Raw genomic sequence first — 25,618 nt, 5'->3', positions numbered from 1 at the left:
ACTCTAAGCCCCAGAGCTCAGGGACGGCTAACATTACAGTACACATCAAAACTCGGTGCCTCCCAGGTGTTCAGACCGTCAGGAGGTTACAATGTTCAGTGTTATGTAATCCAAGCACCTGGCATCGTTAACTGTGTGAGTGATTGGTTAGAATGAAATGAAGGATGTTTCAAAATGTATAAATGTTTTGTAGTTTTTGTATAATTTGTATAATAACGATTATAATGAGTATAAATATTGACTTATTAAAATGTGTAACTGAATTTAAAGACTATTACGGTGGCCCTGAAGTGCAAAACAAATTAACAAAACTGAAACCAAAATAACAAAACCCAAAACAAAATAACAAATTCAAAACCAAATTAACAAAACGGAAAACAAATTAAAAACCAAATAACAAAACCCCAAACTATTTTTTTTGGAGTTGTTGTTGTTTTGTTTTTTAGTTTTGTTATTTTGTTTTCGGATTTGTTAATTTGGTTTTGAATTTGTTAATTTGTTTTCCGTTTTGTTAATTTGTATTGCACTTCTCGGCCAGTCCGATACAAACCGGAAAAGGTAGGTATAGATTGTGAATGGAATGCTTACCGCTAATTGGACGAGACATCTGTCACTCAAGATATACAGGAAGTACTGTAGTAGCGGTAGATTTGTGTGTGTATGAATGTGCAAACATTATTGTGGTTTCAAATATGGCGTACTTACGGTGGCCCTGAAGTCAGTTTTGTTAATTTTTTTGCACTTCACGGCCATCATAGTTTAAAGTGAAGCAGAACACACAAGAAACAAAGGTAAAGAAACAAGTTCCTACTTCCTGTATATCTTGAGTGACAGACGTCTCGTCCAATCAGTGGTAAGCATTTAATTCGCTAACTATACCTACCTTTTCCGGTTTTTATTGGACTGGCCGAGAAGTGCAATACAAATTAACAAAACGGAAAACAAATTAACAAAAACAAAACAAAATTAACAAATCCGAAAACAAAATAACAAAACCAAAAACAAAACAACAAAACTCACCCCCCTCTAAAAAAAAAAGTTTGGATTTTGTTATTTGGTTTTTAATTTTTTTTACCGTTTTGTTAATTTGTATTGCACTTCTCGGCCAGTCAGATATTAGTTATTTTGTTTTCTGTTTTGTTAATTTGGTTTTGAATTTATTTTGTTTTGGGTTTTGTTATTTTGTTTTCAGTTTTGTTAATTTGTTTAGCACTTCAGGGCCACCGTACAATACAAATTAACAAAACGGTAAAAAAAATTAAAAACCAAACATCACTTTAAACTATGATGGCCGTGCAAAAAAATTAACAAAACTGACTTCAGGGCCACCGTAAGTACGCCATATTTGAAACCACAATAATGTTTGCACATTCATACACACACAAATCTACCGCTACTACAGTACTTCCTGTATATCTTGAGTGACAGATGTCTCGTCCAATTAGCGGTAAGCATTCCATTCACAATCTATACCTACCTTTTCCGGTTTGTATCGGACTGGCCGAGAAGTGCAATACAAATTAACAAAACGGAAAACAAATTAACAAATTCAAAACCAAATTAACAAATCCGAAAACAAAATAACAAAACTAAAAAACAAAACAACAACAACTCCAAAAAAAATAGTTTGGGGTTTTGTTATTTGGTTTTGAATTTGTTTTCCGTTTTGTTAATTTGGTTTTGAATTTGTTATTTTGTTTTGGGTTTTGTTATTTTGGTTTCAGTTTTGTTAATTTGTTTTGCACTTCAGGGCCACCGTAGTATTGCACTTCTCGGCCAGTCAGATATTAGTTATTTTGTTTTCTGTTTTGTTAATTTGGTTTTGAATTTGTTATTTTGTTTTGGGTTTTGTTATTTTGTTTTCAGTTTTGTTAATTTGTTTTGCACTTCAGGGCCACCGTAATTCAGACTGTTAATAAGTAAAAACATTTAAGTATGCATCTTGCCAAATGAACAATTTATAAATGCAAAAAAAGACAAATGATTCTGGCTGAAATGTTTGCTAGCCATGTCTTGATACCTAAGCATTTGTTAGCTAGCCACTAGCTAGCTACACTATCTATCTATCTATCTATCTTTAATTAGTTGTGGCAATAAACAATACAAAAGGTCACTCAGGACACTTTAATAATTTGTGGCCATATATATATATATATAAACACAAGCTCATAAATACATGTTTAAATGCCATAGCTTTGGATTTTAGACGAAAATATTTCATTCTAAATATATATTTAATTCTAAATATTTTCTGGTAATTTATAACTTTTACCAAAAAAAGTTGAAAATGACCTCTCGCGACCCCCGTGCAGTACCTTCAGAGTCCACTAGGGGGCTGTTTTTTTTTTGTGTGTGTGTGTGTTACAGAAAATCATCCAAAATAAAAAACTATATCAACGTTTAAGGTGGTCATATATACAACAGTTTCTGTATCAATCTGCTGTTACACACTTGTTCCTAATTCTAGTTCTGCCAACATGGGTAAAAGTTCAATGGTTCATATGTTTAAGACGTTTACGGACAATTATTAATGCAATAGAGATTTAAGACGACTCTTCAAGCCTGTACAAATTAAATGGCGAAATGACGCCTGCATGTGGCCGGTTTGAATTAGGTGCAGTTATCTAAAAATGACTGTAAATGTCGCCCTCTTGTGGCTGATTCAAGCTTAAGCACGTCGATGCAGATTTACTCAAAATGGCGCCGTCTTGTGGCTGATATGATTTAAGCGTAGTGACGTAAAGTGACAAGGTGACTGCAACATTGCGCCCTCTTGTGACTGATTTAAATTTGGCGCAGTGACGTTAAGTGACCATAAAAATGGCGCCTTCTTGTGGTTGCTTTAAACATTGAAGACACGAGGTGATAGACAGGAACACACACTGGCAGGGAGTGTTATAGACCGTAGTGAGCTCAAGTACCGGTGTGTTCAAGGACAGGGCGTGTTCACGTCCAACACAGAATTGCTTTTAATGAAGGATGTCAGCTGCAACATAGACGTTTTCACGGTAAGATACATCATTGTGTATTGCTCTTGGGATGCGCTTTTTGTCTTTGTTCGCGTGTCAGTGCCGGGGGTTAGCATGCTAGTGCGTTTAGCCTGCATGAATAGTGTGCACCTCGTTTCAGGCCAGCTCTGGGTCAGGTCGACTTTCACTGTTGTACGCTATAGCACTAGCATCAGGTTCACTGACATATTCTCTGCATTATCACTGCCGACTCAACATACACACACTAGCGCTAGCGCTTCACGTCGTATGATATAAAATGCGGCTGTATAGTGGGGTGTGTGGCGCACAGTGTTTGCATCACTGAGATTTGACTCACGCGCAGACTGCCGTTTCATTCCAGTAGAAGTGCACTAACGGTCGTCTGTGTCTGATTAAGCCGGTAACTACAGTAGTGTGTAATTTAGTTTAGCACGAGCATCAGTGATGACGTTAAGCTCTGGCTAGTTGGCTGTATCAGCATCACTTGAGTCGGTTCCCAAGCAAACACATGTCATTTCTCCCTCACGATATGCGGCATAATATACGATTTTTTTTTTTTCACTTTTAGTGTGTGTGTGTGTGTGTGTGTGTGTCCAGGGTGTACCCCACCACGTGCCCAAAGTCTCCTGGGATGGGCTTCAGCCCCCCACACCCCTGTACAGGAGGAGCAGTATAGAAGATGAATGAATGACCATACCATTTAATTAATTTATTCATTCATTCCATCATTCATTTATAACCTGAATCAGGGGATGTGAAGGTAGCACAAATGTCCTCTGATAAAAACAGTAAGCATTTGTATTCGGCTTATGTTTTACATCAAATAAATACAATACATTTATTTTTATTCATTTATTTTAGCCATTTTAATCCCTGAATGTTCAAACAAAAATTAAATATTTATTCAGCTAAACGATTTGTAAGACATGACCAATTTCCCCAAAATGACACAAAAAGGAAGTCTTTTAATATGCAAATTTCCCCACAAAAACTTCAGAAAGAAACGCAAGTACCCAGCAAACAGTAACAGATTCGGTAAAGATGTTTTGATCAAAGTTCACATACAACAGCAGTTTTTTATTTTTTATTATTTATTTAATTTTTAATAAAGGCAGCCACATGATTTCTATGCACAAATGGTACATTTGTATGAATAAATCTTTGCCATTAAATTTATTTTTATGCAGTGTGGCAAACCATGCATATTAAAAAAAAATTATACTTGTACCTGCCTGCATCATATTTACTTCGTACCTTTCCAGTACCTAAAGCATGTCTTGTTTTATACAGTATATACATAAAAATCTTAAAGGGTCCAACAAGTGTTTGTGGTTTATGATGAATATTTTTTTCGCTCTTCATTTGCTCTTACAGTAAATGTGTCTCGTACAGTACATACAAGTGAGACTCACACATACATACGCCTCACCATTTACAAACAGCTCAGGCGTTGATAAGGTTTCCACGGAAGCATTTAAGCAGTTACTGAACATTTAGTTACTCACATTCTACACCGGTACATGCAGCAGCCCATATGTGGGTGCTGATTGCTGATTGCACGGTACACTGCATTGTCTCTGCCCTGGGTAGTGGATATAATGCACATACTTTACATTTCTACACGTAACACAAGAACACCACTGGGTGAAGCTACAATTATTATTTGATATTAAACAATATTTTTAATTAATTAATTTATTTATTTATTTAAAATCTGACTGTACTATTGTATATGGGGTTGGAGTCACATACAAATCTCATGAACAGATTGCAGGCTGGAGTATCTGACTGGGTGACTACGTTCAAGGGCAAGTCAAGATAATGTTTGTCACTGTACAGACACATTTGTAGCCAGTCTGATGAATGATGACCAGAATCTTTTTTTTTTTTTCTATGTTGCCTTCTAACACCTCCATCCCTGGTTTAATCCTGGCCTCGGGTTACTGTCTTTTCTTTTATTTAGTGCAGGTTTCCTCTGTCTTTAATTATGCTAAAAGCATGGCTATGCTAAATTGTGGGCAAATGTATGTACAGTAAGCATTGGATCTTATGATGAGCTGGCTGACTGTAGCTGTCCAGGGTGTATTCCACCCCATACACAGTGTTCATTGGATCCAGCTTGTCCCTGACTAGAATAAAACAAAACTAGGAATGAATGAGTGATTGAATGAGCTAGCTATGATAGGACGCTGCCAACTTTTACATTCATTGAGAAACACCTGTGCAAACACGCACCATAAATAAAGCAAGCCACAAACATAATTTCTGTTTCATATAGTTATTCTGTTTCTTGTGGAACTTTTGTGTGTCTTTCTCTCTCATATACAGTATATGTTTATATATATATATATATATATATATATATATATATATATAATGTATAAAACATTACACAATTGGCTAAAAAATATGGTTATTAATCATTAACTGTTACTTACTGGTATGATTATAACTAACTTGGCTTATTTTTTTCATGTCTTATTTGTAAAAAGTATTAAGTATTTGACAGTATGTACATAAAAAATCTTAAAGGGTCCAAAAATATTATCTTGAACCTTTAAGATAATAATTAGTTGTCAGAACTTGAAAGTTTTACACTGTAAAACAGCTTCACAACTGAATTGAACATAAGGGAGTTAAATGTAGCCCATACCTTTATAGTATTAGTTTTCTTACTTAAAAAAACAAGTGCAGCATTTAAACAAAACAAACTAAATTTAAATACAAAAGTTAACTATTTAACTTGGAATTAAACAAAAGGTTAACTTGTTACTGAGCAACACGTATCCATCATAATTATTGGTACTAAACAAACTTGGCAAATATCACACTGAATAGTTCAGAGTGTACCATCTGTAGGATTATAGAGAAACGGTCACACTACCAAACCAGTTTCGTGTGTAATGAGTGGGTTCGAGACTAGTTCGCTCACAGAATTTGAACCCCAAGGCAGATTGGAGGAATTTTAACACACCACTTTTTAATCATGTAAAGCCATAAGAATTTCGGGTGCGTCATTTGAAACCTTGTGTGCTCTGCACAGAATTGGTTATACCTGAGGCTGATTAGTCACTGGCTCATTGACCTCTATTATAAATCTACATGGGGGGTGGGGGAGATTTTAGAGTCAATGTGGCGATACAGAAATCAGCACAGAAAATAATTCATTACTGAATCCATTTTTCTTTCTTTCTTTTTATTTCCTTTTCAATCTCTATAAATTACGATATGCCAATACAGTACCTATATATTTAGTCTGTAACCTCTAATCTCAGATGGTTTTAGCAACCAAACAGTATATTGGTTGGGACTTTGCTGACAGTGTCTCCCGAGATCCAATGTTTTTTACTTTACTCGTAGAAAACCTAATTAACATTGCTGTTTCCTTGCATTCAGGTCATTAATCATTGGCTGTTCTTTCAGTGTTCTTTACTGCAACTTCTGCAACCTCGCCAGAATGTTTTTCTTTTTGTCTTTCTGTCCCTCATTCCTTTTTGCATCTCATCAGTGTGCTGGTCAGCATTTGTCAGGACACAGCTCAGACAGTGTAGAATTCATTGAACTCTTGAGTTCTGGTGGTGTGATGTGGCAAAGTACAGCTCTCCCTCCCGCTCTCTCACTCTCTCACTCTGAGTTGTTATTCGTGCTTTGAAGTCCTCTAAGTGCTACTTTAAACTCTAATGAAATACACAATTTTCTGGACTCTATTACTTTCTAGTGGTCTAGGATCTGTCAGCTGCACTAACAACCTTTTTAGTTACATGTTGATGTCTTTCTTGAGAATTTACCAATGAGAAATAATCGGTAAGTATTTCTTACTGTCAGTGTAATTACATCATTATATGTAAGTTATAAGTTATTTTGTAAGGTCTGTTTTATGCTATAAAGATCAGTAAGTCAGTCATTTCTTTAGCTGATGGTGTAAATAAATCTCATAGGACTGTTTTCTCACCCTGGGAAACTATAACACCCCGCTGAGGTACAGCTTTGTGTTTGGGAGTAATGTCATGTTAACAGGGCCTCAGAGGAGGAAAATCACCAAATCACAGATGCATAACAGTGTTGTAAAGTGTAAGAACTGAAATTTGTTTAGCAACCACAGCCAGATACACAAGTTGCCATCAATCTGTCTTTATGTTATAATGAACAACTGTAGATGCTACCACAGAGGAAGGTGTTGTGTATTCTTCCAGTGTGGCACGGACTGCTCCCTGTAGATTTAGTAAATCCTTCTTATCCTTCATGATGTCTATACAGTAAATACTACTTTAAACATGTTGTGAGCACTGTTTCTGCTTTGCCTCTCTATACCACCCCACCTTCCCGCTGTCTAAGTCAGGTTTAGTCTGAGTGTGGTGTTCCAGATCTACAGTATAACCTGACACCTCTCATGCGCAGTTTAATGAATCAGCATAGAAGGCTATGCTGAAGGTTATACACAGTTTTATGTTATCAGTAGAGAGGTAAGAGGAGACCTCTTTATTTCACATGAACAGCATACTTTCTCATCTCATTTACATTCAGCTCTGCAGTTTCACAGCTTGTCTTTCTGTTTGCTTGAGAGGACACAAATTGCTGACTTTCTTAAATGTGACTTACGTAATACTGTTTCTGTGTGCTATCTATCTACCCATCTACCTACCTACCTATCTTATCTACCTGTTCATTTACTAGTGCTGGTCATTGATGGGAAAAGAGTTTGTAGACATAGTTAAAAGGTTAAAGCTAAAAATAAGATGATCAGGTTTAATGTAATCAGAGATACTGTATTATTATTTCAGGTTGACATTCACACTCATGTCTGCCTGTCTTTCTGTATAGCAGAATTCTCTGCCAAACTTATTAATATAGTAATCAAATCAAATTGTGCAAGGTTGAGTAATTTACACCCAAATTGTACTTCTTTCGTCATCAGCAAAATACACTCCCTGTTTGGTAATTGGAGAGTAAATCACGAATAAGTTTAAATAAAAAAATTTGATCTGATTAGGATTAAGTTTAGCCTTAAAACAACAGCATGGTATTATTCACTTGCACGTCTGAAAAATATTAACTAAACCCAGTAAAAATATTCAGTTTAGCTCTTCTAATTAATATCTACTGCTGCATGTGTTTGTTTATATTGAGCAAGTAGCTTATTATTAGCTTATTTTAAAGTAGATTATTAAATCTGGCACATAACATCGCTTTTTAAAATTTATTTTAGAACATAATGCTTTGCTTGTACTGTAGGTCAGGTATTTTATATGCCTTCATCAAAGTCTGTTGCCATAAAACTGCGCATAACATTACTTCTGCTCAACATTTTGATTTCTTTTACTTCCACAGGTTTACCTTCAGGCAAATACCTAACTATTGCCAAAGTTTCAGTAAATTCTGTCCAGCCTGTTGTGCCTGATACTGAGAGAAAATCTGCCTTGACAGGCCTACATACAGACAGAATTTTTCATGAGACTGGTTTGTTTGCACTTGTTTCTGTGTCTTCTGCATTCTGTAGAATGTATAGCCACACCAACCTCAAGGGAAAAGCGCTATATATATATTCTTCCAAAGAAGCTGTAACATAATCTGGTACATATTTGCTCATAGATATGCCCTTTTACTCACCACCTTTTCATTTATGGTGCAGATTTAAGTTTTATTAAATTCCCATAATTAAATTCAGATGTCCAGCAGTTTTGCGTGCCCAAATCGGCTAGGCAGACATACAGTCGGACATAGAGACCTGGTTTTTGGTCCTTCATTGTATGAAATGTGAAGATATCATTGAAAGATGAGTTCTTCTGACCAATATATATGTATATTTATAAATATGGATATTTATAAAGTTGTGATGCTTGCATCACTATATCACAATACAATCGAATTGACACCCAGGTATCGTGATCTGGTATTGGGTGGTCCATTGTGATTCCATCCTATATTTTTAAGGGAGAATTATGAGCTAAAAATGCCTTATATTGACAATATGTAAACCTATCCCAGGATACTTGGGGCACGAAGTGGGGTGCACCCTGGGTGCCAATCCATCGCAGGGCACACACACACACTCTTGGCAATTTGGGAACGCCAACTAGCCTAATCTGCATGTCTGTGGACTGTGGAAGGAAACTCACCAAGCACGGGGAAACCCTGGGCGGGAATCGAACCCGGACCCTGAAGGTGCAAGGCGACAGTGCTAACCGGCGTGCATTTAGTAACAAAATTCAATTTTAAAAAAGATTGTCAAATATTTTCTGTTTGCTTTTATCTTTTCAGTTTTTATTCAAGTATTTGAATGTGGCCATTACAATTCCATCAACTTGTAACATGAAAAGCAGCATTCTTTAAAAGTCTAAAGTAAAGAAAGAAGGCTGATTGAGTGCAGCAAGTATTTCCTGTTCTGCAGTCTTCAGCATGCATCTCTCCAGTAGGTACAGTAGAAAGCAGAGTAATCATCTGTACCTTAAATCCATATTACTTAGTTTATCTGTGTCACCTACTGCTGTGTGTTTTCTTCTTCTCATTTTGTCTGTGTGCTTTATGCAGGTTTATAGTGTGTGTGGTGTAAAGGTGAAATAATGGACATCAACATGGTGTTGGGAGGTCAGGACAGTGTGCTTTTGGCTAACAGTCCTGACCAGGCAGTCAGTCGTCATAAACATCCCTGTGAGGATCAGGTAAATGACAATGTGCTGAGAATGCAAAATACGATTTTGGTTAGTATTTTATCAGTTGTATGTTATTTGTTTTGAAGGTCAATTCGACCTTGGGTGCTGTACTTTGTACTTGGACCTTTTTTTTCCCTTTATTTTGATTAAAAAATGCACAGGGTTGCTAATAGTTCTTGAATGCAATTTTTTTTTTTTTTTACAAAAAGATGCGATACACAACATGGCATTTACGATATGCTTTTCATACTATGCAACTTTGTTTACCCATAACAAAAGCAAATTTAGGTCTGATACTACAAGTATTACTAATAAAAATGGATGACATAAAGTACATACATCTAGTATGGTGCAAACACTTGTCAAACTGCAACCAGTTACAGTAACCATTTACCAGACTAATTTATGACTATAACCATGACTAGCCAGAATTACATGGAAATGATTTCAGCCGCAACTGAGGCTGGCCGAAACAATAAACTGATGCCAGTTTCAGTGCCCAAACCTGCACCCCTATTGTACATGTGCAGCAGTTCAGGAATTTCAATCTCTCCAAGAAAGCATGTGCTAGCCTTTACCGTCCTTTTTGAATGCAAAGTTTTGTACAGTGCATTTAGAAAGTATTCACAGCGCATCACTTTTTCCACATTTTATGTCACAGCCTTATTCTAAAATGGATTCAATTCATTTTTTTCCTTAGAATAATACACACAACACCCCATAATGAAAACATAAAAAAAGTTTACTTGAGATTTTTGCAGATTTATTAAAAATAAAAATAAAAAATTGAGAAAGCACATGTACATAAGTATTCACAGCCTTTGCCATGAAGCTTAAAATCCCCTGATCATCCTTAAGATGTTTCTGCAGCTTAATTGGAGTCCACCTGTGGTACATTCAGTTGATCGGACATGATTTGGAAAGGCACACACCTGTCTATATAAGGTCCCACAGTTGACAGTTCATACACAAACCAAGCATGAAGTCAAAGGAATTGTCTGTAGACCTCCGAGACAGGATTGTCTCAAGGCACAAATCTGGGGAAGGTTACAGAAAAATTTCTGCTGCTTTGAAGGAACCAATGAGCACAGTGGCCTCCATCCTTCGTAAGTGGAAGAAGTTCAAAACCACCAGGACTCTGCGGATGTTGACTATATGAATGATGCATGCGCACTGAGATAGAGCATGTGAGACCATGTCTTACCCACAATCCCACAGTGCAAGAGAGAGAAGAACCACTGGCTCAGTTGTGATCACATGACGCTCGGCAGACAAAGAGTATGCGTACTACTCGTATGTGAAGACCTCGCTCGTTTAACAAGTTAAAATTTATTTTCAAATTTTGCTAGCAGACCAATTTACTCGCAATCCAATGTTCCACAGTACCTGAAATAGTATCTGGTAGATGTATACTGTCTGTATACACAAACATTTGGATTGTTTAAATAACAGATTCTCTTCACGTACTACAGTTTAATATTTTTTCCATTTCCTTCAAAGGATCGAAGCTGCAGCCCTTCTGTCCTGCTTTCTGTGGCCAGCGTGTGGAAGGACGGCCTTCTGAACCGAAAACGGCCATTTGTAGGAAGATGCTGTCATTCTTGCACACCACAGAGTCAGGTTAACTAATTAACTTAATTGATTGTCAAGAAAAGTAGACTTCTCAAACCTATTAAATAAATATTGAGTGCTAATAATAAATGTCAAAATAAGAAAAAGGCTTGCTCTGTTGAAATTGACACTTCATCTTTTACATGTGTTTTGTTTCAGGGAAGACTTTTTAATTCCAGCATCCCCTCATTAGGACTTCGAAATATAATTTACATCAACGAGACGCACACAAGGTGAACAGTTCTGTAATACTATGACCTGGTTTTTGGAACTTGTCAAAGTAAACCCCCCCCCCCCCCCCCCCACCCCCAGGTTCACATTACCCGAGTCACTAAAGTCAGTCTATGTATATGTGGGAGATCAGTGGAAAAGAGCAGGTGAAGGAGTGGAGAGCAGTGACATTCATTTTTAACCATGCTTGTCAATGGATCCCTCTAATTTAGATCCAGTGACAGATAGCAGATGCAGGCTTAGCTGGTTTTTCCTACCTCAAGGGAAACTTGGATCTTTGTCAAAGTGACATTGGAATGATAACTGGGTTATGGGTTGCAGGTTTGTAACGGCATGTTTAATTCCATCTTTCTTGTTAACCGGTACATGTGTTTCTATGCAGGCATCGAGGCTGGCTGGCACGGAGACTGAGCTATGTGCTCTTTGTGCTGGAGAGAGATGTTAACAAAGACATGTTCGCCCGCAATGTGGTAGACAACATCCTCAATAACACAAGGCAGGAACTGATTATACAGAAGTGTGTGTGTGTGTGTGAGTGTGAGATTGAGCTGGTAACACTGAAAATAACATTATTTCCTCATGTTCTTCTGACAGTGTGCAGAGTGCTATAGAGGAGGTGGCGTCAGAGACTAAAGCAGACCAGAAGGTCGTGACTAAAGTAAGGCAGAAGGCCAGAGGTTTGCTCCAAGAAATGGTGGCCAACATCTCACCAAGCCTTATACGGTTTGTTTACGTATAATAAACATAGAATAAATAAATAAATAATTATGCCTGGCATTGTGCAATCTAATTAAGACTCATAATTGTTTCAGAGTAATTTGCCTGGTTGGTAAACTTTGAATTGTTCATGGATATATAGGCTAACGGGATGGACATTGTTGAAGCTATTCAATGGCTTCTTCTGGAGCATTCAGATTCATAAAGGTCAGCTGGAGATGGTGAAGAAAGCTGCCTCTGAGGTATTTAAAGCTTCACAATAGTATCAAACATGCATTGGATCAAGTATTAAGTGTTCTTTTTAGTATCAGATTGCACATGGTATTTTTTATTTTTTTTGTGCGTGTCTGTGTTTTAGTACAATGCTCCACTGGTTTTCCTGCCTGTCCACAAGTCTCACATCGACTACCTTCTTATCACCTTTATCCTTTTCTGTCACAACATCAAAGCCCCGCACATTGCAGCTGGCAACAATCTCAACATCCCCATTTTCAGGTAGGGGCATTTATTATAACTAATAATTCATGTATCACCAGTGGAACTTCTGATAGTGCTGATGTTACTTGTTCATTCTTCAGCACATTGATTCGCAAACTGGGAGGATTCTTCATTCGCCGTAAAATGGACGAGACCCCAGATGGAAAGAAAGATGTCCTTTATAGAGCTCTGTTGCATGCGGTAACTAGACAAAGACACTTTGCTTGTTACTGTTATTATTCATCTATAGTTGTCTTGACATTTTCAAATGTACAATAACTACTTTAAGTTAAATATTTTTCCTCATATTGTACTATTTGGGCGCATGAGAAATCCCTAGTTGGGATTAGGATTTCACCTAGCACCTTTTACTTTGAGTGTTTGTAACTGTTGGCACCAAAGAAAACCTAATAAGACGAAATGGGGGGAGAGAGAGAGAGGGACTCACAACTCCTACAGGACATATGATTGTTTTCAATAAAATGATATAATTTAAATGGAACTCTCAGATTTAAAGATGGATTTACTTTACATAATTATTCTGCATCAAAGTAAAATGTGAAAGACATATTTGGTTACATGTACTGTTTGTAGTTGTAGTTCAATCTAAATGTCAGCATTTTTAGTTTTGCTAAGATGTGTTTGCTTTTTGTGTTCCAGAAGATAATTAGAGGCCTTTGGGCTGCGGGTGTTATAATTTAATCATGCTTCTCTTTGCTGCTGTTTTCTTTGCTAGTACACAGAGGAGTTGTTGCAGCAGCAGCAGTTTTTGGAGGTTTATTTAGAGGGCACACGGTCTCGCAGTGGAAAACCGTCTCCAGCACGTGCTGGCATACTGTCCATCGTGGTGGACACATTGTGCGCCGGTGCCGTTCCAGACGTGCTCATCGTGCCCATTGGCATCTCCTACGACCGCATTATTGAGGGCAACTACAACAGCGAGCAGCTAGTAAGATTGAGAAATTACACATAACCATAAGGAACGTTTTACTAACAAAACAGTCAGGAACACACTTTAAGATAGGTTGAAATCATAGAGAAATTGTGGATTGGAAAATGCAAGCAGAAAGCAAAATTTAGTGAAGTGGTGATGGACGGTGCTGGCAAAGTCCACAGGGAGAAACCAGTGTAGAAAATTTAATTATTGTGTTTTCTGCAAAGCATACTGTATGTGACATTTTGCATCATCTTCTGTCCTCTTTCATTCTTTTCCATTGTCTGCAACCTCTCCTAAACTATTTATATGAATTTGAGCACACCTCAACAGAACTATTTATTAGAAAGCATAGATTGTGCTTCTAAGTTTTTTTTTGTTTGTTTGTTTTTTTTTGGGGGGAAAAAAAGAATTTAGTTCATTTTATTTAAACAAAATAGGCAGGGTTAAATCTGCTATTATCGGAGTTTGAACAAACCTTCACAGAGCATTTATTAGGAAGCATAGACATCAGCTAGTTTTTTACTTTTGTTAAACATTTTTTATGTGTAATGTGGCTACATGGTAATATCAAATAACAACTTCCTTTTTGTTGTGGTAAACCAGAGCTTGGCTCTCCTCCGTAACACGCAGTGTAGTGAGAACGCTTTCTATATTCTATAGTTCCTGTATAACTAATGACTGTAGTGTCTTGGATTTGTACACTCAATATTAAATATTGTAGATGCGCACTAGCTATATCCTTCTGTTGCCTGCCTATGAAACATAGTCGATACATAGGTATTACCACCTGTAACATTCATATATGACACAGATCTTAGGACATTGTGCAAAGTCCGCAATAATTCATCTGCGCAATAATAATCAAAAAACAAGAATTTGCACACACCATTGCAGCTTTGCACACACACCGCGGACGGACTTTCTTTTTTTTTTTCAAACATCCTGCTGACTTTACCATACACTTGCATAATTTGCACACTTTGTACTGTTTACAGTGTGTATATATAATATACAGTATATAATACAATATTTACAGTGTATATGTATAATATATATATATATATATATATATATATATATATATATATATATATATATATATATATATATATATATATCACTCATTTCATACTCTTATATTTTCGTATTCTGCTTTTGATGTACAGTATATTCTTCTTTTTTTATTATAGCAAAGAAAGAACTTCATTGTACATGGGGAACATGTTTCTTTTCATATTTCTTCCATAGCAGACTCATAATTCTTTTTCATACACAGTGAAATGAGTAAACTGGAGAAAATGCAATTGAAATAGAATGCATGGTCCATGATCGCAGTGCTTCCTGTGCTATAGGGAAAGCCCAAGAAGAATGAGAGTCTCTGGGGAGTGGCCTGTGGTGTCTGGAGAATGCTCCGGAAGAACTACGGCTGTGTGCGCGTGGACTTTACTCAGCCTTTCTCTCTTAAGGTCAGAAAACTTTCCTTTTCTCCCATAGCAAGATGCCCTTCAAGATTTAAATGTCTTCCTTTCTCTCCATGTTTTACAACTCTGTAGGAATATCTTGACACACAGCGAAGTCGAAATCTGCCAGCCCCACTGACTCTAGAGCAGATCCTCATCCCAACCATCATTGCAGCTCGGTACAACTTTCACTCCCACCACTCATCTTTTTGTTATTTGTTTAAGCTTGTGCATGTATCTTATGGTGAAAGATGTGTTTCCCTCACAGGCCAGATGAGGCTGTGTTTAATAGAGAAGAAGAACACCCGGATTCCAGAGAGTTGTCTGACGAGCCTTGGAGAAGGCAGGTCATCTCTAACCTGGCCAAGCACATTCTTTTCAGTAAGAGAGCTCGAAAAGCCTGTAGTCCCAGCTTTCTCTAAAGCGGTTTTCTCTAGAGAAATGGTTACCAGCATCTAGGGGTAACATGCGGTCACACAATCCTCCATCTGGTGGTGTGTTCTCAGCCAATCACATTCCCTTGTGTTTGAATGCACTTAGCTACTGTTGCTTTGATTAAGAACAGTGGCTTAAGGGAATTTGCTTAAGGGGATGAATTTCAGCTTGCTTGTTAAGGTTTTATATAAAGTTAAGATGAACCTGCAATAATTGTGTGCTATCTGATTTTGCCCTATATCATCATGCAACATTTACATCTGATGCTTTGCATCTGATGTTTCTGATGCTCTAATTTTGATTGCTCTGCCATCATGGCAGTAACTATCTAGTGATCATCGTTAAATTTTTTTTTAGGGGGCGTTAAACATTTAATTTATAATAATTATAATAATAATTTAAAAAGTGGAATGAAAGAGGAAGAAAAGGTGCATTAAAATGAACCCAAATTGTAACACATTTCATTTCATGCCTTTTATTTATTTATTTATCAATTGTGATTTATTTCACAGCCGCCAACAAGTCCTCAGCAATCATGTCTACGCACATCGTGGCCTGTCTCCTGCTGTACAGACACAGACAGGTCAGGGCTCGCTTAACAAAAGCTCTAACCCATATACTGTACAGTATGTGTGTCAGGCACATCTTCTTCATTTAATTCTGTAATAAAATAATAGCAATTTCCTAATGCTAATTGAGCATTTTTATTTTTGCTTTTTGCAGGGTGTGTTGTTGTCCAAGCTGGTGGAGGACTTCTTCAACATGAAGGAAGAGATCCTTTCCCGGGACTTTGACCTTGGTTTCTCAGGGAACTCTGAGGATGTAGTGATGCATGCGCTCAGTCTGCTGGGAAACTGTGTGAATGTGACCAGCACAAACAGGAATACAGAGTTCATCATTGCCCCAAGAAACACAGTGCCAGCGCTCTTTGAACTCAATTTCTACAGCAACGGCCTCTTTCACGTCTTCATTGCTGATGCCATCATCGGTACGTGTCTTAGTGTGATTACGCCTGGCCCCTGGTTCCCAACTGTGGTCATGAAGCACTTCCTGTCTTACTCATCGTAAAGCCTGCCTTACTCTAAGAAATCTAATATAACTAATAATCTCATTATTACTCATTCCTAATATGTGTTTGTGGCTGTGTCACAGTAGGGAAAAGTTACTCTCAAAGATATTAAGTATCTTTCGGATAGATAGATAGTGTCATAGATAGCTTCCTGCATGACACCAGAGGGCAGTAGTGAGGCACATACAGCGATGTGTGGTCTTAAACTCCGTTCACACAGCGTGATCGACGAGGGATTGTTTCATTGACACGATACAGCAGTGTCCTGTGTATGGTGGGTATTGTTTTTGCACCTTTAAGCCAGCTGTCGAGGTAGTCACAGAAAATAAACAGCTTCTTTGTTAGAGCTGGTATTGTGGGACAGGATGTGATCTTTGAGCGTATGTGGTGTGTTCAACTCAGCACTGAGAGGTTATCAGTAACCAGTTAAATGTGCTGAAACAAATATAACCTGCAGAAGTGGCAGTTAATTCCTCCAAGCAGAGGATGAAATGAACCATGTAACAGCATGCTTTTTAAAAACACACAGCGAGGCAGATTTACACTGAATTGGTGAGCTCAGTGTGAATTATGAAAGGTAAGAGGTTTTCCTCTGTTTAAAATTGACAGAGTGTTGCCCCACCCTGGAGCCCACGTACACCGTACATTTGCATGATAGAAAGTTGAATTTTACATCAACTCTATCTATGTAGTTACAACAACTATGTGTGAAGGATGAAAAGTCAGATCAGGAATACCCTGCCTCATTGAAAGTACTGGTGCCTGCTCAAATAAAAATATACTCTAAACATGGATTACATAATGATATTGGTTACTGGATTTTTTTTACTTCTATTAATTTATATCCGTATTACCAATACCATTTAATCTCCGTAAAACTGTAACTCTCATAGGAAATATGTGCATACACTAAACACTCATATAATGAAAACAAGTCAAAAAGAGATGAGGGGATCTTACTTTCAGAAATAGTATATATGTTTATTCATTTAGACTCTTGTAAACACGTCACATTATTTAATCTCTGTTTTTTTTAAAAAGGGTTGTATTGTTGTCCTGCATATATCACAAACCCAAATTTATTCCATATAGCTTTTATAACTTTTTTTCCTTATAACTAAATACTTACCAACCTTTAATTTACACACATTTATACAGCAGTTTATACACCTTCTAACAACATGTTGTCAATAGATTTAACATCATCATTCCACTGGCTTTTTTTTTGCAGCCACACATTTTTTTTGCAGATTCACATCAAACTTCACCCCCATATTTGAAACCCTCCATTAGAGCATCAAGGGTTTTCTTTAACCATTTGTGCCACAGCCAAGTGGAAAAACCATAACAATGGAACATTGGCACACATTATGTTATGGGTATTTTGGCTTTTGACCATAATAGTGAAATGATTTATATAAATAAATGTATACAGTATAGCCATAGCATTTGGAATTTTTAAGGAGTTTTAAGTTTGGATGTTGTGTTAGCTTGCAGTGCTCTGGCCATGCTGAGGGAGCAGGACACAGAAGGTGAACTCGGCACCCCCTCCACTTTGCTCAGCCAAGAGAGACTCATCTGCCGAGCAGCAGGGCTCTCCCACTTCCTCTCCAATGAAGTGATTGTTGCGCTGGTACGTTCATGTATGGCATAATGGAACACCCTCAAGTAGCATGGTAGTCATTTTTCCTTTCAACTAGCATGACCTCGATATGAAATTTAGGGTGCAGGAACATTTTGATAGCAAGGAGTAATGTCACCTAGAGACACACGCGCACACACACAATAATAATAATAATAATAAATAAATAAATGCCAGTTGAGTGTGAAGTAAAACAAGCCAGTTTAGTTGTCAAGAATATAACATGTTATATTGTGACCTTGATAAGAATCAGTGACATGCAAAATAGCTGATTGTTCCTCTGATAACAAAGCAGACCTATTTAACTGTAAAAAAAAAAATTCCTCAAAATGGCAACTTAATGGCTCATTGATCATACATTTATTTTTGTTGTCTAGAACCTAGACATTCGCTGTAATCCTCACTCTATTTAAATAGATCTTCTTGTACAGAAAAGTTATTTGGCAAAATGTGTAGGATGAATTAAAGGTAGCACGTGGGCTCAAGCAGAAATTTGCTGGATTTCCCGTATTCACAAATAATCTGACTGTATCTTATCACCAATTGTAAAACTATTAATGAAATTTTTAAAAGGAACTTTGGCTAGAAACGAGGTTGACTCAGTTCACATGAATGATGTCATGTTTCATAATTAAATAAAAAATATTATTAGCTGGTGCATAGTTTGCCAAGGTTTAGGACTTGCTTTGAAGCCAAATAATACAACATTAGGTTTAACATGTTTACCTTTTTTTTTTTTTTTTTTAAGTTTCTTTATAATTGAAAAAAAAAAAAACACTACTTGTACACTATTAATAGGTACAAAAACACTGTTAGTAGGAACTAATGGATGCTTTCTCATATGTTGTGCTTTGAACATAACCATGTTTGCTTATTATGTTACAATTTATGATTTCCCTTCTCTCTGTTCAAAGCCTTGTCAGACTGTCTACCAGGTCTTCCATGATGCCGTGACCAGACTGATCCAGTATGGAGTGCTGATTGTTGCTGATGTAAGCACTCATAAAAATTTTTACTTGATTCATGTTCTTCTTTTGTCAGTTTTGACATGCCTAATAAGCGATTCTTTGACAAGGCTGAAGTAAACATGATCATGAGGCATGATGAGCTGGCTCGAAGTTATTAGCTAACCTCAGAGTAGTTACCATTAAACAGTGAGATGGCATGGGGAATATTTTTTGAGGAAGCAAAGTGAGATAACATCTTTGACTCGTTTAAGCACTGTGTATGTGTTGTACATCAAACGTTGCCATGGTAACTGCCAATGCAATGTAACCAGAAGAACTGATTTTGATTGATTTTCACCAAACTGCATTATGCAGATGTCTTCCCGCACACATACTCCGGCCAATGCTTGCATTTTAACCGCACAAGGTTTTTTTTTAACGTTTTTTAATAAAATTCCAAGAACAGTCGGAAAATCTGGGGAAGCCTGGCTTCCCTTGACTTCCAGGAAAATACGCCACTGCTGTTAAATGATGTACATATTTACTGTAGAGTATGTGTGTGTTTGTGTGTGTGAAATTCCAAGGAGATCTCGAAATAGGTTTCGAAATAGGTTTCGAAATACTCAAACCTGCACAAACTATGATCACACTTTTCCCCTATTTTAATGTTTGATATGAACATTAACTGGAACTCTTGACCTGAATTTACATTGTGGTTTGCATTACATTGCTGCCATGGTATTGGGTGATTTAGACAACTATATGAATGTACAAGTGTTTCTGTTAATTTGGACTGTGAATGTAAATATTATTATTATTATTATTATTGTATGACAATCCTGGTGGGCTTCGTTGTCGTTTATAGCTTTGCAATCATTTTTTTGAGGCTCAAATCTTTTCTTATAATAATATATATTTTTTGCACTTACTCTATGGACTCTGGTATATCATGGTACGCTCTGAAATCTATTATTGGCTTTGTTGTTGCTGCTGGGAATCTTCAGTACATCTGATTTACAGATATTACTTGCATCTGTGTACATGTTCTAATGTTCAGGTGGACCAAGAGGAGCTGAGCCCCTCAGAGGAACCCTGGCCTAAGAAGTTCCCAGAGCCTCTGTCCTGGAGGAGTGATGAAGAAGATGAGGACAGCGACTTTGGAGAAGAGCAAAGAGATCGATATCTGAAGGTAAACTTTGAAAAACAGCAAAAATTTTATAACGTGACGATGCCAAATTTTTGCATAATAATTTGGGGTTTGGGGTTTACTGTTATTTATTTAAATTGAAAACACAAACAATTTTTGCACAGACTGCCAAAAAAAACTTCTAATTTTTTTAACTAGCCAGGGGAAGACACATCCCTGGGTTCTTGGAAAGGATTTTACTGTGTTTCAGGAGGGTCAAGCAAAGAAAACAACTAAGGAGTTTACTGGAATTGAGTTAAGAATTGTCCAACGCGTTATTAAAATCTGAAAGAATAATGCTGAACTATTAGCTTCTGAAAATGAATTATAGTCGGAAAAAAGCATGCATGACTGCCATCGGAGATCACTTAAACATCGTGAATTTACATCATAACAAATTGAGAGTAGAAATCACAGCTATGTTTAACAGGAAAAGCAACACACATGATGTGACAAGAACTCACCTGAACACACCTGATTGTGAAAATTAAGATTTGGGTCATTCTTAACTTTTGGCAACAGCTGTACACATTTATAGTTTAGTATCAGTTTCTGATTAGTTTCTTAGAAGTTAGCTCACGTGTTCCTGTCACCGTTTCCTGTGATGGCTTCTGCCACTCAGAGTAGTATCACACTCATAGCATTACACAAAAGGTAATTACCAGCTGTCCTAGTAGCAGTTCTATGACCTCTATAAGGAACACGTTTAGCAGAAACTGATATTCTGATGCAGAATATTACATCAAGGAGAGGGTAAATTTTATCCTTTGTAATAAATGTATGATGGAAAATGCTGCATGTTTTTCCACTGAACAACTTCAGATTTTCTGTACAATCATTTTATAAAATAGCATGAGTGATTACAACACTCTTCCCGTAAACAGGGCCGTTTAAAACAGAAATAATTTTAAATATCTGTGTTAAGATCTCAGGGGACTTGTTCTCAGCATACCAATGTTACTAAGAATATCACGATGCATCTGTTGCCTCTGTGAGTAAGGAAATTCAAATTTCCACCCTAACCCTCCTACTCTTCCATCAAAGCACGAGAGACTGTTTTAATGGGTCTCACATTGGTTGCTATGGAAATTGGACCAACCATGAAGCAGTGACATAAACACATAATGAAGCAGTGACATAAACACATAATTAACTTTAAGGGAAATTAGTCATTCCTCTAGTGTTTAGTAATGGGTATCCCACCCATGTGCCTTGTCTTATCTGCCGCTGTATATACACTATGAAGTAGTGGAACAACCAGGCCTATTTTTTTTTTTTTTTTTTTCCTTTCTATACACTAATAACACCTGGGTTTGAATTCATTGTGAATTCCCCCTTGCCCTGTGGAGGCTGGCAGAGACGTGATGTTGTAGCTATTTTTAGCTTTTATATGAGATTAGGGCTGCATTCATCAATAATATATCAAATCAAAAATGTCAAATCTAAAATGTAAATCTTAAGGGTATTTAAGGGTTACTGATTCATTCAGAGTCTTGAAATTTCCTTGCTTGATTACTGTCAGGCACTGGATCTGGAAAAACCTTGTAATTTTTGGGCAGCCATTAATGAGGCATGTGTGTAGTGTGATAGACAGACCTGCTCCTTAAAAGAATCAGTATATTATAAAACAGGACAAAGTTTGGGATATTACTTAATCAGCAATGTTATCTGACATGATATGTATATGTATTTATAATTTCTAATGTTTATGCAGGTGAGCCCATCCTCTGAACACCAGGAGTTTTTCACTTTTATGCAGAGAGTGCTCAGCCCAGTGCTGGAAGCCTACAGCGGGGCAGCAATTTTTATACACAGCCTGCTTTCACCCATGACTGAGCGAGAGTACACACAGAAGCTCTTCAAATATCTGCTCACGCGCACTGAGAAAGGAGTGTCTGCTTATGGTCAGTCTCCTCCGGTGTGCACAAGCCTGTTTATAGTCTATACTGTATAACTGTTATATTCACTAATTTCTCTTTTTTTTTCTTAGGAGAGAGTGCTACACACTACCTCGTGAAAAATACAGTCAAAACATTTAAAGAACTGGCGGTAAGATCTCAAAACTACTGCATTTATAAATCTTTGAATAAATTTGCATAAATAAACATAACAGTGAGAATATGTTATGTAAAGTGATGCATTGTGTGTGTGTGTAATTTATTTACTTATTTATTTGTTTATTTTTAAATACGATTGACAGGTGCTGAAGGAGCGCCGTGAGAACGGTGTGTGTCGTCTAGAGCTGAGCACTACGTTCCAAACTCAGGCCAACAGGAACAAGCTCTTACAGTACATCCTGGGCTTCAGCCTGCTGTGAGCCTTCAGATTAACTTCTCCATTTTCTTGCTCAAGGGCTTCTACAGAATACAACAACTATCAAAGGTGCTACTCTATGGAAGATTTACCTAGAAGTGCCTTCAGCAAACACCTAGAACTGTGTCGAGCCCAACTTTCACAATTTATTTCACATCTATACACAACTAGCTCACTTGTCCCTCTGCTTTTAGTTGTTTGTGTGGTGATTTTTTTTTAAACTATGAGAAGTACATGAATGCCTCTCCTTATGTATATTAATTGCCTTCAATTTAGACCTTCAAAGATATCTGATGTAGATAATACATTTTAAGGGCATTATACTGAGCAGAATTGCTGGGGAGCATATATATATATATATATATATATATATATATATATGTATATATATATATATATATATATATATATATATATATATATATATATACACAAAGTGTAGCTCCTTTGAGTCTTTCAAAGACTGTCCTGTAAACATAATGATATATTTAAACCAGTAACACAATTTTTCTTTAACCCTGGCAGAAAGAACATGACACCAGAACTGTTACCTTCTCCTACCTTCATTAGATTAGAATGTAGAGAGAGAAAAAAGGGTGCTTATTACACCTTGGACTGTAATTGGCATAAGGGGTGTTATACTATGTAATAAACCAAAGTAGCAATAGTCCTAATTTTGTGAAGCTGTGCATTCAATGCTAATCACACATAAAAAAGTTCTTCATTTGGAACTGAATTTACAATATTTAGGACTTTCAGTACAGGGGGAAAGACACAGATCGGATATTCCTTTATATTTAAAAAAAAAAAAAAGCATGTAAAGTCAAGCATAGCTGACGGTACTTCCCTTAAAATGTATCCATGTATCATACGGAGCAGAATGTTAGAGGTGACTAAAACGTCAAGCATGAGTAAGAAGCTTATAGTGTTTGTAGTGAAAAAAAATGGATGGGACCTACAGTAAATGACTAAACAGCATGCGGGGAATTTCTTATTACATAAGGCAACACATAGAAAGAAATGCACTTTAATAGATAGCAATGTATAATGTATAACGATTCTTTTTTTTAACCTATTTATGTGAAATTGGCTAAATATATTCTTAAAAGAATTGTCTTGTGGTGTAGTGTACTGGAAACCAGTGCTTTAGTGTGCCATGGTGGAGTAATTTTTTTTATTTTTATTTTTTATTCTGTTTTTATTATTTTTAGTATACATTCTGACAAGGACATTCTTAATCTCTTGACAGACCTGTCCCTTTTCGACTTGCACAATTTGTGAAAAAAATGTTTGGGTAGCTGGTTTCAGGTAGCGTGTGCAGTACTGTGTGGTATGGTGGAGTAGTGTGTGTCTGGTACTGTGCAAAGCACTGAATCTGCCACAAAAGGTTAAAAACAAAAATAGCTTTCTTGAGTGAGCAACATTACACACATCATAAACCAGTTCACAGGATATCTTCCCTTTCCCCCCCATGATATGCTTATACTGTAACCCAATCCTACAATTTTCACAAGTTAGTATTGACAAAAAAAAGGCTCATGTTTTATATTGACTAGTGCACTACTTTTCCCCACTCTTTTACTCCTAGTACTGTAAATCCTGTACCTAATAAATGGAAAAGTTACATAGTTCCTTTAAAAAAAAAAAAAAAAAAAACTGTAGGAATTTAGAAAATCTGGTGTTACTTGTGTGCATGACATCCCCCCCCCCCCAAGCTCAGTTCATTTCCACAGTGAAACTGATTTTATTGTAATACTCTTAACTGTAACACTTTACTTTTGTAAAAAAAAAAAAAAACGTTTGAGTAATAGTGTCTCATTAACAGGAGGTAGGTGATTACTCCTAAATCTCGTGAATGAATTACTCATGAGTGCTGAATTTATGCACTGAACTTATTATAAATGTGTAACTTGGTCATGAGTGATATTTGAAGTGCAATGCTCTTGCGTGTTTATTTTTGGCTGTATAGATATAACACATGGATTCGGTGAATGTCTGCTGAATGCTGGCAAATGCTTGATAGCCAGATATATTTTATATAAAAAAAATAAATTAATTAAACTAAGTACAGACATTATAAGACCAAAACATATCTGTTGAACAAGGGCAAAAATAAAAAATATCAATATATATTAAAAAAAAGTAGCGTTAACATTTTATTATGAAATCTTGCCGTTTAGAAGAGGTCTCACATGAACTCTCTTACTCCAATATGAAAAATACTGTGGTCTTTTACTAAATTAGTCATTATCTTAACGAAAGTGAACGTTTTTGACTTGTGTAAAAAGGTCACATGTTGAAATGTCTTCACATCATGGCTCACCGACAGGCATTTTTAAATGCATTTTCCTCTCTGATTTTTTTTTTTGTTGTCTCATAAGGTGAAACATTTGATAAATGCATTATAAATGACCTGCTTATAAGCAGACACTAGCTCTAGTAACTCACAATGTCTCTTTACTTGTAATAAATGCCTGTAAAGCATTTTCAAGTGTACAGTTTGTTTTTAAAATAAATTAATCAGTGATTAAAGAGTAATAATTTTAGCGGTCATTTGCCTAATTGATTTGCTGTATACATTTGTTTACTACTTGCTTGTTTAAAGAATGTAAGAGCCTGGCACCTTCAAAAATTAGTAATCATAATGGGAATGTTTATTAGATATTTGCAGGAAAGACTGGAATGATCCTGATGATATATGGAACAGGAAGGGGCCATTCTCAAACTGTTCTCACAAAGTCCAAAATGTCTTGGTAAGCAGTAAAAGTTCCTTTGACTGGAAATAAGGGGCTGAGCCCAACTCCTGAAAAACAATGCCACATTAGTGTACAAATCAAGGTCCATAAAGATATGGATAAGCGAGTTTGGTATGGAAGAACCTGACTGACTTGCGCAGTCCTGACCTCAACTAAAAAGAACACTTTTTGGATAGATTAGAACGAAGATTTTCTCG

The 25,618-nt window shown here is 36.6% G+C and overlaps 1 protein-coding gene across 3 annotated transcripts; it reads left to right on the top strand.

Moving 5' to 3' along the window:
* The first annotated feature begins 2,870 nt into the window (after positions 1 to 2,870).
* gpam (glycerol-3-phosphate acyltransferase, mitochondrial) lies at positions 2,871 to 25,151 on the top strand. 3 transcript variants are annotated; one of them, XM_053511665.1, is made up of 22 exons: positions 2,871 to 3,008; positions 9,249 to 9,399; positions 9,519 to 9,649; positions 11,141 to 11,260; positions 11,411 to 11,484; positions 11,865 to 11,978; positions 12,077 to 12,205; positions 12,342 to 12,441; positions 12,558 to 12,694; positions 12,778 to 12,877; positions 13,413 to 13,625; positions 14,966 to 15,079; positions 15,167 to 15,252; positions 15,342 to 15,454; positions 16,021 to 16,091; positions 16,232 to 16,496; positions 18,068 to 18,210; positions 19,134 to 19,211; positions 20,224 to 20,355; positions 22,067 to 22,256; positions 22,343 to 22,401; positions 22,553 to 25,151. In XM_053511665.1, the coding sequence occupies exons 3-22, from the start codon at positions 9,551 to 9,553 to the stop codon at positions 22,667 to 22,669; spliced, it is 2,454 nt and encodes an 817-aa protein (XP_053367640.1). In that variant the 5' UTR covers positions 2,871 to 3,008; positions 9,249 to 9,399; positions 9,519 to 9,550; the 3' UTR covers positions 22,670 to 25,151. The 3 variants fall into 3 exon arrangements, with proteins under 3 accessions (XP_053367640.1, XP_053367639.1, XP_053367641.1); XM_053511664.1 differs by lacking the exon at positions 2,871 to 3,008 and adding an exon at positions 6,649 to 6,794; XM_053511666.1 differs by lacking the exon at positions 2,871 to 3,008 and adding an exon at positions 6,649 to 6,794 and having other exon boundaries at positions 9,249 to 9,403.
* The last annotated feature ends 467 nt before the right edge of the window (positions 25,152 to 25,618 follow it).

The sequence above is a fragment of the Clarias gariepinus genome, chromosome 14 (assembly GCF_024256425.1).
Source record: "Clarias gariepinus isolate MV-2021 ecotype Netherlands chromosome 14, CGAR_prim_01v2, whole genome shotgun sequence".
Lineage (NCBI taxonomy): Eukaryota > Metazoa > Chordata > Actinopteri > Siluriformes > Clariidae > Clarias > Clarias gariepinus.
The sequence above is the reverse complement of the archived record's forward strand: the minus strand, read 5'-3'. Positions and strand labels throughout refer to the sequence as shown.

Bases quoted from the DNA above. Each gene is read 5' to 3' on its own strand.
- gpam (XM_053511665.1), top strand. From the start codon at position 9,551: ATGGACATCAACATGGTGTTGGGAGGTCAGGACAGTGTGCTTTTGGCT. The intron at 12,878-13,412 runs GTAACTAGACAA...TTTCTTTGCTAG, and splicing joins ATAGAGCTCTGTTGCATGCG to TACACAGAGGAGTTGTTGCA. The intron at 20,356-22,066 runs GTAAACTTTGAA...ATGTTTATGCAG, and splicing joins AAAGAGATCGATATCTGAAG to GTGAGCCCATCCTCTGAACA.